Source organism: Danio aesculapii, chromosome 8 (genome assembly GCF_903798145.1).
Source record: "Danio aesculapii chromosome 8, fDanAes4.1, whole genome shotgun sequence".
In the NCBI taxonomy this organism is placed as follows: Eukaryota; Metazoa; Chordata; class Actinopteri; order Cypriniformes; family Danionidae; genus Danio; species Danio aesculapii.
This window is the reverse complement of record NC_079442.1, coordinates 40695674-40712538: the sequence shown is the minus strand read 5'-3', so window position 1 is coordinate 40712538 and position 16865 is coordinate 40695674. Positions and strand designations below refer to the sequence as shown.

Sequence of the window (16865 nt, the reverse complement as noted above, 5' to 3'; positions counted from 1 at the left end):
AATATATTTTTTTACTTGTTCAAACTACTTAAATAAAATGAGCTGAAACAACACAATTCTTGAGATTTCATTGGGACAACTTAATTTTTTTATGTTCAAGCCACATAAATTTGTGGAACCCTGCATTTTTACAGTGTGTGATCAAACAAACTAATAGTAAACTATTTGTGCAAACACTGCTGTTTTATTTTTAACCACTTTTTAAGTACACTACTACAAATATTTATATGACTTTCTTATTTTAGGCTTACAGGTAAATCGTTGCACAATTTGGTTTCCTTAACAGAAAAAAGCAGATTGACCAAACGAGGTCTTACACTTTGGAAAAATATTAGCAGTTGCTTGTATGACTCTGTGAGAGGATGCCTACTGACTAGACCAGAAAACAGCATTGGAACATAATTATTTAAACATTTAAAAAACAATTTAAGATAATTAATTTTAATAAAACTATCTAAACTAAAACGAATATGTTTACATAAAACCTCACAATGATGCCATCGCATAGGCTTTAAGTGCATAGTTTTTATTGCTTGTTAATATATCGAGTCAATAGGCTTCAATGTATTCAAAGAGGCTTGTGACCATGACGTAATGCAGTGTGACAAGTGAGAGATTATCATTGTATTTATGAATAATTTTGCAGTTTGATATGTAAAATAATCTTCTAATAAAATGAAAACTGTTTAGACTTGGCTTGACCTTCTTACAAATATTTTTAACATGACTATCAAAATTTTAATTAATGTCTAGAGTTATGCCAAGACACTTAAATTCATTCACTTATTCAATAAATTTATTGCGCTGGTTGATTTGTGAGATGTTACTATGCATCTTTATTATTTAATTTGCGCACTCATCTTCCGATATTTCTACACTCATTGATAAATCTGGTCTGGTGTGTACAATCAACATTTGGTTTGTGTTGTAATGTCCAGATGGCATTGTGTTCTGCATTGTGAAAGTTACTCACTTTGTATGCACTTTCAAAGTAAATACTTATAAAACCAGGAATACTGAGCTAGTTACAGGGTAATGCACTTCTAGAAAGTTCCTATAAAACACTTCCTGTAACTACCTGTAAGACCACTTACAGCTTTACTAGAAAACTCCAGTTTGAAAACTGCTATTAAAAGTTTAAGCAATGGAGCTCCACAGTAAGAAAATGAAACTTTTAGACCTTACTGCATGTAAAATTCTCATCAAAAGCATGACGACTCACACAATGTTACAGTGTGGTAACATTCTGCGGAAGTTATGCTATAAAAATGGCATTTTCAGTCTAATGCGTCACTATGTTGCCCGTGTTCTAGTTTCTCCGGAGCACTGAGGTGGGATAATGACTAAGGAGGCCTGGATTCCGCCAACCTCATTAATGATCCAGGGCTTTTGCCGAGTCAGATCGCTGGCACTTTGGGATCCACAAAAGAAACCTTTATCCATTCTTCAAAGACACCCCGAGGACAGATTTACTTAGCATCTCTGCAATTCCACTGTCACTGGAAGAAATAAGCCGCCCATTGATCAAAGGCGAAGCTTGTTATTTCTGCACAACTAGTGGTAATAATTGGAACTGCAATAATAACATAATTTTTTTTTCTGGCTATATATTTGAAATATATACTGAATAATGCTTTGTGACTGTGAGGCTCAAAATATATTTTGAAATTAAAAATAAGTTTAATTTCAAACTTCATAAAACAGAATCTACTTAAAAAGGTATTTAAGGGTCAATAAAACACTTTTCCAACTTAACAATAGAAAGATACAAATACTATAGGATGTGAAAATTCCTTGCTCTGTTATAAACATAATTTGGGAAATATTTGAAAAAGAAAATAAATCACAGTAGGGCTAATAATTTTGACTTCAACTGTATTAACCAAAAGTATAAAGGATTTAGAAGAATATAATTCTAAAAAATAGCTTAGAGTAACATAAATATATCTTATTCAACATTCACATATTATGTACAACTATAGTGGCAGTCAAAATAAGGTTCATAATGTGCCCAGGGGACAGTACACTGGAAAAAAATACACTTTAAACCAACTTTTAAAAAGTACTGTAAATTATCACAGCAATTTCTTTTTGTTTTTCTCAAAGTATAATTTAATTTTGGTTCAAAATATTATTTTTAATTTGATAAACTGCTGGTTTAAAGTATAAATATTACTTTGAGAAAAACTAATGTTTGAAGTTTCCCTAGGAGGTTTTTTTTGTGCTTTAAGGAAAATTGAAAAAACAGGTTATAATCAGAAGCCATAATTTTTCGTAGAACTGAGTTGTGGAGTTAAACCAGCAACCAATTTTACATTAATTTTGTGTTCAGGATTGTTTACAGCTATAACAATAATAACTACTTCATATTAAAGTATGCAGTATGTAAGTTTGACACCCAGTGGTTAAACTAGGTATTGCACTTCTGGATCAAAACACATTTTCACTTGGCTCCTTCTCTGCCGAGTGCAAGCAAGAGCAGGTTGCCAGATTGACGTGACGTGTTTGAATGCCATTTTAAGTGACATTTATTGCCATACTACAAAAAGCAGCAGCAGAAAGTTCACCTCATACCTTGAAAAAAAATAAACAGTTTCAAATTGAACATAAGAACTGTGAAATAAAGCAAACCAACACATATCAGTGATTTAGCATGCACATTTAATAATGTTAAAGAGGTTTAATATGTACTAATTAGATTATTAACCTTACCAACGGAGGTCACATTTCAGTCACAAACACACACTTTGAGAGCCTTCCTGACTAAATGAATGAAATGTGCTGTTTTCATGAAGGCAACCCAGGGTGCTGAAATATAGTTGGCTAAACTGGCATTGGGCGGGTTAAAAGAACCAGAACAAATACAGCCGTTCCAGCATGTAACACATATTTTCAAAGCAAAGTATCTGACTTCAGCATTATTTTTCAGATAAACAAGCTCACTGTTTATCAAGTGAAAATGTTCACTTAGCAAGTTTCTTAAATACCTGCAGACATACTACGGTATTTTTACACTTTAGAAGAGTCAAAAACTTACATACAGCACCTTTAACATCAGTGGTTCTCCAGCTCAATCTTGAGTTACAGTCAATGTTCATTACAGTCTATCAGAATATATGCACATTTAAAACATGGAGTGTTCACAATTCTAAAACGTACTGTACTGCTTTCTCTGTTTTTGAAGTGCACCAGAGCTTGCATCTGTCATTGCTAAGCAACCAGACTAGAAGGCAACTGACTGCAGCGCTGACAAGTAATATTGACTACTTGAAATCGCTCAAAAATGTATGGCAATATAAAGCCAATTAATCTAACATTACTAAAGGTAGGATCAGTAGCATCCAATCAGGTTGCAACGGTATATTACAATTGACAGATAGCCATTTTTCCGTGAGTGGGTGTGGTTTCAGCGTCACCAGTGGACACGCCCCCAGTGTCCGAGAGAAGAGTCCTGCCTATTTGTTAAAGATTTTGATGACTTATTTTAGTTATTTGGCAATTTATTAGCATTCAAATTTGCCTGGGATTGATAATAACACATTTATCTGTCGTGTGAACATATTTTAAAGTCAATTTACTTAAATTTAAATGTATTTACTCATTCATTAGTTTTCCTTCGGCTTATTCCCTTATTAATCAGGGGTCGCCACAGCGGAATGAACCACCAACTATTACAGCAAATGTTTTACGCAGCGAATGTAACCTAGTACTGGGAAACACCCATACACTGTTTCATTCACACACGCACTCATACACTACGGACAATTTTGTTTACCCAATTCACCTATACCACATGTCTTTGGACTGTGGGGGAAACCAGAGCACCCAGAGGAAATCCATGCAAACACAAGGAGAACATACAAACTCCACACAGAAATGCCAACTGACCCAGCTGGGACTCGAACTAGCAACCTTTCTGATGTGAGGTGACAGTGCTAACTACTGAGCCACTGTGCCACCCAACTGAAATGTATTTTCTCAGATAATATATATTTTAAATACTTCTAAATCCCAACAATTTCCAAGCATCACTTGAAAATGTATTATCATTTTCATCCAAATAATTTAGCCTAAATTTGAACCATTGCACAACAAAAACATAGCCATTTCCTCTTTATAGTGTTCAACCAACTTCTCTCCTTGCACATAAATACCTCCAAACATTTAATGCAGCGCAGATCGGGATCTAATTGACCATACTTCGCATATAACATAATCAAATCCACTGTTTTCCAGTAAACACCCTTCAGATATTGCATTTCATTTCACATCGGTAGAGCGCAAGCAAACACAGGTTCTAGAAAGATCAAATCATATTAGCTCAGGATATCATGACATACCTGTAATTAAGTTTTGAAATTACCCTTCAAAAGTCTCGCTCCTCAAACCTATAATCGGCTCAATGGCCTCATATTTGCTCTCCGATTTATCCTGTGGTTTTTAAGGAGAGCGAGTGCAAACAAGTTTATAGTTCCCAGTCAGCCTAACCACGACCAGCGTTTGTGTCCCTTGGGCTAAGAAATCCATCCATTTCATAAAGTTATCTCTGACTCTGTGATAAATAATAAAAAGTTTGTAGGATATTACCAGGCCGTATAGTTGATGGTGGATCTACAACCCCTTTTTCTCAACCCAATCATCTCTATTGATGGCACTGTGTTTTTATTGTGTGGCTGAGGGAATCTAATGAAAGCATGGCCTTCGTTTACTGGCTGAATTCATAAAACGCTGATCTAAATGTAGGGGCTGTGGATCCCATCTGTCTCTCATTCTGTCTCTTGCTCTTCAGAGCCAGGGCTCAAAAGATGCGATCGCATATCACATAAAGGATACCTACGGCAGCTTGATAAATACTGAAAAACAGTCGACATAGTCAACATTTCACAAGGAAACTGTTTAGACGTTTGGTAAATTATCAAGATATTCATTGCAAAAAAATCTTTTCTTGCTTACATTTTTGCCTCGTTTCTAGTCCAAGTATCCAAAAAACAATTTCCGAAATAATAAGTCAAAATTTAGGGAGTTTATTCTATAAAACAAGCTGAATAATTTGCCAATGGGTTAAGCAAAATAATCTCATTTTCAGTATGAAATAAGGATATTTTGCTTACCCCACTGGCAGAGTATTTTGCTTGTTTTAATCTTAAAATTATCTTAATTTTTATGTATGATTTCTGAAAAAAACACAGAAGTTTTGTTCATCTATAAAATGTTTTTTGATTCATGAATTTTAATATAATTGGAAGAATTGGCTTTAGCGTAAGAGTGTGTGTAAATAAGAGAGTGTATGATTGTTTTCCAGCATGGTGCTGGGTTGCAGCTGGAAGGGCATCCGCTCTATAAAACATATGCCAGAGTAGTTGACAGTTCGTTCCGCTGTGGCTACCCCTAATAAATCAAGGACTAAGTAGAAGGAAAATGAATTAATGAATTAATTTTAACATATTTGAACTACACTGTAGAAAATGCAGGATTCAACACAATTCATTTATCCCAACACAAATCAATTAAGTTAACTTAACAAATGTAAGTGGATAGAACATAGAACAATGTCGTTTTCCACAAAAATCTCAAGAATTGTGTTGCTTCAGCTAATTTTAAATAAGTAGTTTGAACAAGCAGCAAAATCTTTTTTTTTTTTGAATGTAGAAACAAGACAAAACCTTTAAGTAATATATATAAAACAAAAAAAAAACATAACTGCAAAGTGAACTCATTCCATCACTGCATTGATTATCACAGATTGCAGACCCATAAACACTGTCCAGGACTGTCCCATTGATGGGAACTACTGTTACAAAAATCCAATTGTACAACACAGGCAAAGAATAACAACTGTAAAAAGCTAGAATATTGAATTTGCAGAAGGCAATTCCACTGCACTTACTAGAATATTAGTAAGTGACGAAAACTACCTCGACAAACTGCACTTATTCACTTCAGGCAAGTTAAAAATAATAAATCAGAAGAATAATAACATAATAAAACTAAAGAATAAGTTTCCTTATACTAGATTGCCATGCATTTCTATATACCAACACTGCATATTTAAAGTTAAATCCCATATTTTAAGTTTGCGATTATTATCTAGATTACTCAGAGACCGTGAATGTAATATTGCAATTAGCACTTATTTTAATAATAGATCAACAGCCCTGATATATAATATTTACATCATAGATAATAAAAAGTATTTTATATTACAAACTTACATGTATTATTAATATTATATTATTAATGTTACAGTTTTTTTGTCTGTTTTATGAATGTAGTTTGCATGTTCTCCCCGTGTTCACTTGGGTTTCCTCCGGGTGCCCCGGTTTCCCCCACAATCTAAAAACATGAGTGAATTGGGTAACAAAATTGGCCAAAGTGTATGAGTGTGTGTAAATGTGAAAGTGTATGTGTATGTGTTGCGGCTAACAGGGCATTCACTGCGTAAAACATGCCATTTGTCTGTTCCGCCAATATATTGTTGGCATAGTAAAAATCTTTATGAGCTTTTCCTGTGTGATGAACGGCTCTGTACACATCTTTGTGATTGTTTGTACTCGTATACAGTAGGGGAAATAAGTAGTGAACACATCATGTTTTTTCTAGGAATAATATTTCCAAAAAAGCAGTTGGAATTGAACCAGATCTTGGTAAAAACCCACACAATACACATAAAAATAAATTAAATAAAACAAAAATTCTGAAAAAAATGTTAATGTGTAATAATGACACAAGGAGAAAGTGGTAAACTATTGAAATGTATTTAATACTTTATATAAAGGGCTTTTTTGGTGACGCCTCCCATATGGAGAATGAAGTCACATAAATTGCTCAGGTGTGAGTTTATCACAGACTTCAACAGAGTGTAAAAACTTGATGGTTCTGTGAGTATAGTGTATCAAATCTGATCTTTATTTTGTATCTTTTATCGGATTCAAGTCAGGTGGTTGGCTGGGCCATTCTACAGCTCAATTTTTTTCTCTGAAAGCATTTGAGAGTTTCGTTGGATTTGTTTCAGATCATTGTCTTGCTGAAATGTCCACTCTGGTTTCATCTTCATCATCCTGCTAATGTAGATGTTGAACTGAAGCAGCGAATATTCATTTACTATTGAGAGATTTCAGATGCTGTCTGGGCTTTCCCTGCCTTTCTTCACCTCCCTTTCTTCATGTGTTCAATACTTTTTCCCAGTGTCATTTCATTTTAATACACATAACTTAATTCGTAAACTAATTAGATTGTTTTATTGCATATATGGATACCTTTTATTGTTACTAACAGCCTGTGAAAAATTTAAGCCAACAGCACCTTTAGAAATATGTTTTCTGAGAAAAAATGGTGATTCAACACTTATTTTCCCCGCCATTTCAAACAGTTATTAATATTAATATTTTTGCTCATTTTATATTTATAATAATATACTTTAAAAAAAACTAATGCAATTGGATATTACACACACAAATAGTCAGACACACACACACATAGAATATTTCAAATTGTCTCAAATTTATATTTTTGTATAATTTTTTATACGTTTATTATATACTTTTAATTCCAACAGCTATTACTTTCTTAAACGTTAAAAATTAAACATATATTTGTGTAATAAACAAAGCACTTTACCCAAAAAACAAAGCACTACATTATCATATCCAAATAATTTAGTGGGATGGCTTTCATAGAGTCATCATGTGGTGGACTGAGCTCTCGTGTGCCACATGAAATGAAGTCCTGGAGTGTTTGACAGCACTGAGCTGCAGTGTGTGTTTTGTCATCTGATCTTCAAACGCTCAGTGTAAATGAGGTGTGTGCCCGCTGGGGCTGCTGGCATACGGTGGAGGAGTGAGAGCTCAATCCCCCGCTAGTGCACGTTTCCATTCAAAAACCGAAAAAGAAAAGAGACCGATAAAGACGGAGCCGTTCATCACACAGGAAAAGCTCATAAAGATTTTTACTATGCCAACAACATATTGGCGGAAGAGACAAATGGCATGTTGTAAACACTGGAAGATTTGTTGAATGTTTGAGAAACCTTAGTATTTCAGTCTCAAATTACTGTCATGAATAAATAATCTCCCCGTCTGCTGTAATCACTGAGTGTTGCTCTCATAAAAGGTCATAAAGCGGGAGCTGGTGGGACATTGTGAGTAATGGTGCTTGGGATTTTTTACACTCTCTCATCTTGACAGTGCAGACGCTGCTGATGAACACTTTTATAATAATGACACAGGTGAAGGAGAGGCTCTATAGTACTTATTAAGTTGAGCCCGACTATTTTAAAAAATGCTATCAGTAAAAAGTTCAGCAAACTGTGAACATGGAGGGAGTCAAGGTCTGTTCACTGGAAAAACAGATGCCATTAAATGACATGAAAGCAAAAATATTTGCAAAAGAGTATTGATGTGGTGGTTTATGCTACTAGCAGTTTTTTTAATTTGAATAATATGCTTTAATATAATTTTTGATCAAATAAATTTAGTCTTTGAATCTGATTGGCTGATAGCCGTGCGATATTCTGCAATGACAGCACTCGTACAGCCTCTTCACTCTTGTGTATTACTCCACCCACATGACAAGATGACAAGCTATAAACTCACTACAGTTTGACAAATATTGCAGCTGTTGGACAACATAATGTACTTCTAAGGATTTTTAGGGCAAGAATGTAGTTATTTAGATTGCAGTTATGTAGTTTATTTACAAGGATAGTGCCTATTTTATATATTACTAATTTCGGAGATCCAGCACGTCTGCATCCATCAGCCTGTCATACTGAGCAGAGCAAAGATGGTTGCACCACAAGATGACGACAGAGACCGCATAATAAGTCTTTAGGGGAGAAAAACCTCAGCATTTTCTTTTCGTATTTTAAACTACAGCTGATAAAATCCTTATAAAACAGGTTAGTGACATTTGAAATCAATCTCTCTCTTTTGTATGTTGTAGCGCTGTATTTAAACCATTGTAATTGGCTAGTGTTTGCTTTGCTTTGGCTTTTTCGGGGTTAATTATTGTAATCTCCCGATAGCAACAGAGAAATACTGGGAAATCTCTGTAGACTGATGGCATTTCATGCTGTTTAGCCTTATAATCTTAAAATGTGAGCAAAATCACCTGCTTTGTCATCATTTAGACCTAACGCTAGAGAATCATTTAAATACTAGCTCTAACGTGTTTTTGCACCGGTTTCTGACGGTCAGCTGCAGATGAGAATAAATGGCGAAAGAAAGTAGTTCTTCGTACAAATTGATTTTTTGAGACTCTCCATGTTTGATTTTTTGTTTTACATACACAATTATGCAGTCGAACTATTGTATAAACGCAATATCACACAATATCACACGAGTAGTAGTGAGTATATCATCATTGGTCGGACAGCCTGCGGCCTCACACCTCCCACTAGTGCCGATATACAGCCATATTGCACTGCTACTCGTGTGATATTGCTTACATATATTTATCAATGCCTCAGAGCACAATAATATTATAAATAATACAATAATTTTATTTAAAATTCCTAATTCAATGAATATTATAAAACAAACTATAAAATTTACAATTAAATTAAATGTAAATAAAAAGTAAATGTCAATATTATGCCATTAGTTTCCAATATTATGCCATATGCATAATTATATATTTATATATATATATATATATATATATATATATATATATATATATATATATATATATATATATATATATATATATATAGTAAGTTTATAATCTACACATATTTTTGCATGTAAAATAAAATGTAAATGTATAAATATAAAAGTTAAAAATGTATAAACCAGAATATGTTGTAAATAGTTAGTCATTTCCTTCATTTAAAAAGTAACATAATTAATATTATACAAAATTCATGTGGTTTCTGGATTAATGAACTAACCAAGATGTTGTCTCACAACATTGCTTTAAATAATGTATAATGCATTAAAATAAGACCTCAGTACGAACCACAAACAAAACAATCAATCAAACTAAATAGGAAGCTACACTCATTTTCACCACAAATCAGGTCAATGTTTTTATATAGAGTACATTAAATAAATGTATATGAAATTAAGCTTATTTTAGATGATGCAGCATCTACAAAACCCTTGTGTCTGGCACTATTAAGGCCACAGTATTACTGCCCACAGAAAGCAGACGGCAAACCAAATTTAGAAGAGTTGCTCCATTATGAGCAGGCATAAATCCAGACGAGTGAGGTGAAGTGAGCTGAATCAGGCACCTGCATCGCAGAATCTGCCAGATCACACAGAGTACAGCATTTCCAACTACCGCATCCACACTTTAAGCAAATCTGCATAAGTCCTTCAGTGAATAAGCCACTGAAACAATGCCAACCCCTCTGACGAAGGTGCCATTCATTCTGTCGGCATTGTTGTGTTTTAAAATTTAAAGTTCTTCATGCCAGAAATTCAGAGCTGGTTTGCACTGGATGTTTGCTTGGTGGATAGAATGGGAAATACAGGGAACAAAATAATTTCAGGCTGATTCGGCATGACTGCTTTTTTGGAGCAACATTTTAGGGCTCCACAATTTGGAGAAAAAAAATCGAATTGCGATTTTTCTGATCAAAATTGCGGTTTGCTATTTAAAATGTGATTTACTACATTACATAAAAGAGCTATAGGTTTTATGTGGTGGATTTAACAGCACCAAAGAAAGACCAAGCATAATCACAAGGCATGCTACTGTTACAGTTTTCAGCTGGAGTGCCCATTAACCTCATTACAGAGCACTCTGTATACTACCGGTTATTTACATGGACTACAACTGCCATGAGTCTTTGCACCAATCAACACTCATTACAGCTGTAAACAATCTGGACTGACACACACACACAGCTGCATATCATTTATGCTTATTATACTCCCTATATAAATGCCATTCTCATGCATATCTATTGCTAAGTCTTGTTAGGGTTTATGTGCATTGCAAAGCGTTTACCTGTCTGTGCTTTGATACCTGGACTGTTTACCCTGTTTTCGACCGTTTTCTACCTGCCCTGACCATCGCCTGTTATCTGGATTACTCTTTGGATTTTCTCTGTTGTTCTCTGTGTTCCTGTTTACCCTTGCCTTTACGACCATCTCATTTTATAATAAAGCTGCATTTGGAATTTTCAGCACATCCTGTCATAACAGAAAAACTATACTACTGTTTGCTTAAAACCTCTTAAACATTGTTTTTTTTTCAGTCAATTTGTCAGTTGTTATGACAAATCAAGAAAATATCTACAGTACTTTAAAGTCAATTAAATATATATAAAATCTTACACTGTAAAACCCAAAAAGTTAAGGTAACTCAAACCATTTGAGAAAACCGATTGCAACAAACCATTTAAGATCAAAAACTAATCCTTATGAGTAGTGAACTTACTACATTTAAGTTGAAGTAATGAGATAATTTATTAACTAATAACCCTCAACACTGAGTTCAAAACTCTTTTCAAATGAGTAGAATTAACTTCCAGTCAATTTTGAGTTAACTACACTCATTTCATTTGATAAAGTTGACTGTTGGGTTTTAAAGTGTATATATAAAAATATATAAATCCTTTAAAATATTTATATTTAGAACTTTCAAAAACTATATGCTTGTTACCATATTTGATAGCGCTTTGAAATAATCACAGCTTTTGCGTCATAAATTTCAAAATAGCTAAATCGATTTGAGTTTCAAAACAAATAATCATTCAGGCCTACAGTACAGCATTTATGTATGCACCTCAAAGACTTGTTGAGGTAGGAGGAGTTGGCAAAATGTATGGTAGTGGGTTTTTATTTTATTCTATTTTATTTAAATTCATTTTCTTTTCAGCTTAGTACCTTTATTAATCTGGGGTCGCCACAGCGGAGGCAATTTTTATTTTATTTTATTGGTAGTAAAGAAATGAGGGCATGAATCAGTTATTTAATGCTTAAAAATGTAATCAAATCAAATAAAAAATTTCAGAGGACATTTAAAACTACTGTTAAAATTAAAATATGGAAAATAATTAGGAAGAAACATTATTATTAGTGCTCCGGTTTCCCCCACAATCCAAAGACATGTTCTATAGGTGAATTTGGTAAGCTAAAAATTGTTCGTAGTGTATGTGCGTGAATGCGAGTGTATGGGTGTTTCCCAGTGATGGGTTGCAGGTGGAAGGGCATCCGCTGCGTAAAACATATGCTGGATAAGTTGGCGGATCATACCACTGTGACGACCCCAGATTAATAAAGGGACTAAGCCGAAAAGAAAATGAACAAATGAATTATTATTATTATTACTTTGCAAAGTACATTCTGCTCTACAATTAAAATGTTAGCAATTGTAAAAGTGTAAGTAATTGATTGAAAAATACAAAGAAATAATAATAAACATACAATTTAGCAACAATTTATTACCAGTTTAATGAAAATATACAGTTGAAGTCAGAAGTTTTTACTTTTTCCCAAATGATGTTTAACAGAGCAAGGAAATTTTTACAGTATGTCTGATAATATTTTTTCCTCTGAAGAAAGTCTTACTTGTTTTATGTTGGTTAGAATAAAAGCAGTTTTTAATTTTTTTAAAAACATTTAAAGGTCAATATTATTAGCCCCTTTATATTTTTCTTGATAGTCTACAGAACGAACCATCGTAATACAATAACTTGCCTTATTACCCTATCCTGCCTAGTTAACCTAGTTAAGCCTGTAAATGTCACTTTAAGCTGTATAGAAGTGTCTTGAAAAAAATATCTAGTCAAATAATATTTACTGTCGTCATGACAAAGATAAAGTAAATCAGTTATCAGAGATGAGATATTAAAACTATTATGTTTAGAAATGTGTTGAAAAAATCTTCTCTCTGTTAAACAGAAATTGGGGAAAAAAATAAACAGGGGGGCTAATAATTCTGACTTCAACTGTATTTTATGGCTCTTGTATATAAAACACAAATATTGGATTTTTATTTAAATTTTATTTTTATGTTCTAGAAAAAAAATTAGTTTTATTTCTAATTTTAGTCACTTAAACTGTTAAAATTGTAACTACTTAAACATTTGTTATATTAATACCTATAACATGGTCATTTGAAGTGTTTTTTTAAAGACATTTTGCATCTGCTAATTTTTCTGTATTTTTTTCTTTATAGAATTGAATTTTTTTTTTTATTTATTACAGTGATAATCTAAATAACATACAATTTAAACTTTTTTTTATAAATGTAATCAAACAAATACTAATCAAACAGATAATTCTTCATATTTTTTGCAAATTAATTTCAAACAGTGTGATGATTCCTTTATAAAATAATAAATGAATTATTAATTTTATGAAATATATGCATGAAATGTTCCTGAATAAAAGTGAAAGTCTCGAACTGCAGTTAAAGTCGACAAATTAAAAATGAAACTCCCGAAACTACTTGAAACTCCAGAGGAAACGTGGATAGCGCAGTGACAAAATGACGTTAATCGAATTATGTGTTATAGCATGTAAAGCGGGATCATGAAAGGAACATTCAACAGCAACTCATGTAAACACCTGAGTCTTATTATATTCTTATTCAGATTAAGGCAAATAATTTGATTATGTAAACATAGTCAAAGTCTCTACCTTCATCGTTTCTAGCATCACACAATATCAGTAAAGTCATAGTGAAAACTGACCTGTATGAGTCTGCCCTGTTCAGTCTGTAGTGTGCTGAGCTCCTGCCCGATGTTGCCCTGGCCTTGCCTCAAAGCATTGTACTCCATCTTCAGCTGGCTGGCATGAGCAGACAGTTTGGCTACCTCCTCGGCCAGTTTGACCAGCAGAGCCCGATCCTGGCCTTTCACTGATTTCAGATCAGTGTCGTGGTCGGTCAGCGAGTGCAGCAGTGAGGTCTGAACCCCTTCCAGACGCAGGAAGTTATTGTTGTAGTCGGGACAGTTGGGGTCGATGAAGATGTTGATGCGGGAGCCATCCCCACGCTCGATGGTCACCAGGGCGTTTCCCTCATCCTGATTGGTGCTGATGAGCGGAGGGCCGTCAGGGCCACTAGGAGCCTGGTAATGGTTCATGAGGAGGATAATCCCGGTTACTGTCACAGCCAGTAAAACGGCAACGAACAGCAGGATGGTGCACAGGAGATAACTACAGCTCATCCTCTGCACAGAGCGGGAAAAACACAAAGATGGAGATATATTAGTATCAGCGGAAGTACATATGAAATCAAAACTAACCAAATGATTTTGTTAGCTCACACTGCTAGTTTTTAGGTGAACAATTCATCTGTGCATGTCATTAAAAAAAGAAATAGTTTGCCCCTGTAATATTCAAATAAAATCTGAAAATGTTCTTCCTGTTTTCAGTTGAATTCCCAGATTATGTCTGTCTGAGGTGTTGGGCCTGGCTAACATACTTAGCCACGTCCCTCCAACTGTCAGTTTTGACAACATCAAAGATCTTAGAATGACCAAGAGGCGACACTCAATAGAACGTTCCATTGCAACAGCAGCGCCCAGCAACAGCCCTGTGATTCTGCCCTTTTGGAGTGAAAGGGATTTAAGGTGTTTAAGAACACGCTCAATAGTGCTCAAATGTTAGCGGGAAATGGGCGTTTTTAAAATTTCAGTAACGAAAGGTACCAAACTCGAAACTTTTTATACATTTCGTCTCTTTGTTTACATGACATCGTTGTTTTGCGGCTGAAAACCATGCCAAATTTGCATGAAATTAAAAAAACCAAGTGGAAGTTTTTGAAAAGGCTGGCGTTGTGGACATTTTTGTTTTTGGGTAAACTATCCCTTTAAGTGTTTATCTGGGGATTTGTAATATTTGAAATTTACTCAAGTACAATATAAATTTGACAACTTGTCCTTTTACTTTGGTACATTTCTGAAGAAAAAAATTCTCTTTTTATTTATTTTTTTTTTTCAAACAAAAACCTGCTCCCTATATTTTATACATTTTTGTTTACTTTTTAAATACATTATCAATAAATTTTTATATCATATAAAATCGCCTCACAGCAAGAAGGTCACTGGTTCGAGTCTCGGCTGGGTCAGTTGGCATTTCTGTGTGGAGTTTGCATGTTCTCACCGTGATCGCGTAGTCCAAAAACATGTGGTTTGAGTGAATTGGGTAAGCTAAATTGTCTATAGTGTATGTGTGTGAATGAGTGTGTATGGGTGTTTTCCAGTGATGGGTTGTAGCTGGAAGGGCATCCGCTGTGTAAAACAAATGCTGGATAAGTTGGCGGTTCATTCCGCTGTGGCAACCCTAGATTAATGAAGGGACTAAGTCAAAAAGAAAATGAATTAATGAATTATATAAAATCATTTTTGGCCGTGCGGTGGCTCAGTGGTTAGTGCTGTCGCCTCACAGCAAGAAAGTCGCTGGTTCAAGCTCCGGCTGGGCCAGATAGCATTACTGTGTGGAGTTTGCATGTTCTCCCCACACTGGTGTGGGTTTCCTCCATGTGTTCCTGTTTCCCCCACAGTCCAAAGACATGCACTATAGGTGAATTGAATAAACTAAATTGGCCGTAGTGTATGTGTGTGAATGTGAGTGTATGGGTGTTTCCCAGTACGGGGTTGCAGCTGGAAAGGCATCCACTGCGTAAAACATATGCTGGATAAGTTGCCGGCTCATTCTGCAGTGGTGACCCCTGATGAATAAAGGGACTAAGCTGAAGGAAAATGAATGAATGAATAAAATCATTTTATGTTTGTTTGCTTTTACGCACATACAAACAGACACTCAAATGAAAGTGTTTAACATGCAAGAACCAATGATGTTTTTTTTTTTCACAGAGCATATTTTCAGCTGCATATACCTTTTAGCTTCATATAAAATGTAACTTTTTTATAATCTACAGAGGTATATACGTTTTGAGTAACTGTACTTGATTACTGTTCTTTCATTGGGGTGGTGTATTTTATTCAAGTACTATTTAAACAGACAACTTGTTTCTGTTTGTTTCTGAGGAAATAAACTGCATCTATTACCTACTAAACTAAATGAGCTAAAACAGTGCGAGATACATTTTTGTTCCATTTTATGCACATTAATAAACAGACACTCAAATGCACATGCAAGAAATAATGATGTTTGTTTTCACACTTCTAATGACTTTCATTAGTTTTTTTTTTTTTTTACAGCGTTGTACATTAGTATACAGAAAAAATAAACATTAAAATGACCAGCATGGCACAGAAAAACCTAAATGTGTTTTTTTTTTCAAACTTTTTTATCTAAATACAACTCGTGAAATGTATGCATAAGTAATATGTGCTGATTAAACTTGCAGGAGGCCAAATCAAATTTCACACACACCGATAACACAGATTCAAAAGTAGGTTCTTCATAACTGAACTGCGGCTACAAATTTCTAAAAAATCCCAGTTGAACATTAAACATGCATGAAAATGCCTCTTGAAAGTTTAATCTGTTATTATGTAACACCTGAAGACTCCTGAATGCATAAATTCTGGCTTTTTGCAAAGGTGTTTATAAAAGACGGAAAGGAAAATGCTTTTTACCCAGATGCCTATAAGACCTAATCAAAGTTCCTTTGCTCCAGATAATATAATTCGGGATGATAATATTCAGTGAAGAGGAATGCAACCTAAACCAGTAGGAAACTGAATTTTCTTGGAGTCTGCACTGAAGAAGAAGAAGAAGAAGAAGAAGAAGAAGAAGAAGAAGAAGAAGAAGAAGAAGAAGAAGAAGAAGAAGAAGAAGAAGAAGAAGAAAAACAGCAGTTAAGCCTTGAACATCCTTATGGACATTTCTGGCATTCATTTTTGTGATCAATTTGGCTAAATGTTTTTATTGAAATTGTAATATTTCACCCTCATTTACTTTCATAAATTGATTTTACACTAATGTTCATATTGAAAC

At 34.2% G+C, this 16865-nt stretch overlaps 1 protein-coding gene across 1 annotated transcript in view; it reads right to left on the bottom strand.

Annotated features, from left to right (window-relative positions):
* Positions 1–16865, bottom strand: part of fibcd1a (fibrinogen C domain containing 1a) — a 212209-nt gene that overhangs the window by 135361 nt on the left and 59983 nt on the right. Inside the window, exon 2 of the mRNA XM_056463980.1 lies at positions 13649–14128. Coding sequence (XP_056319955.1) covers positions 13649–14128 — 480 coding nt within the window. The remainder of the gene's footprint in view (positions 1–13648; positions 14129–16865) is intronic.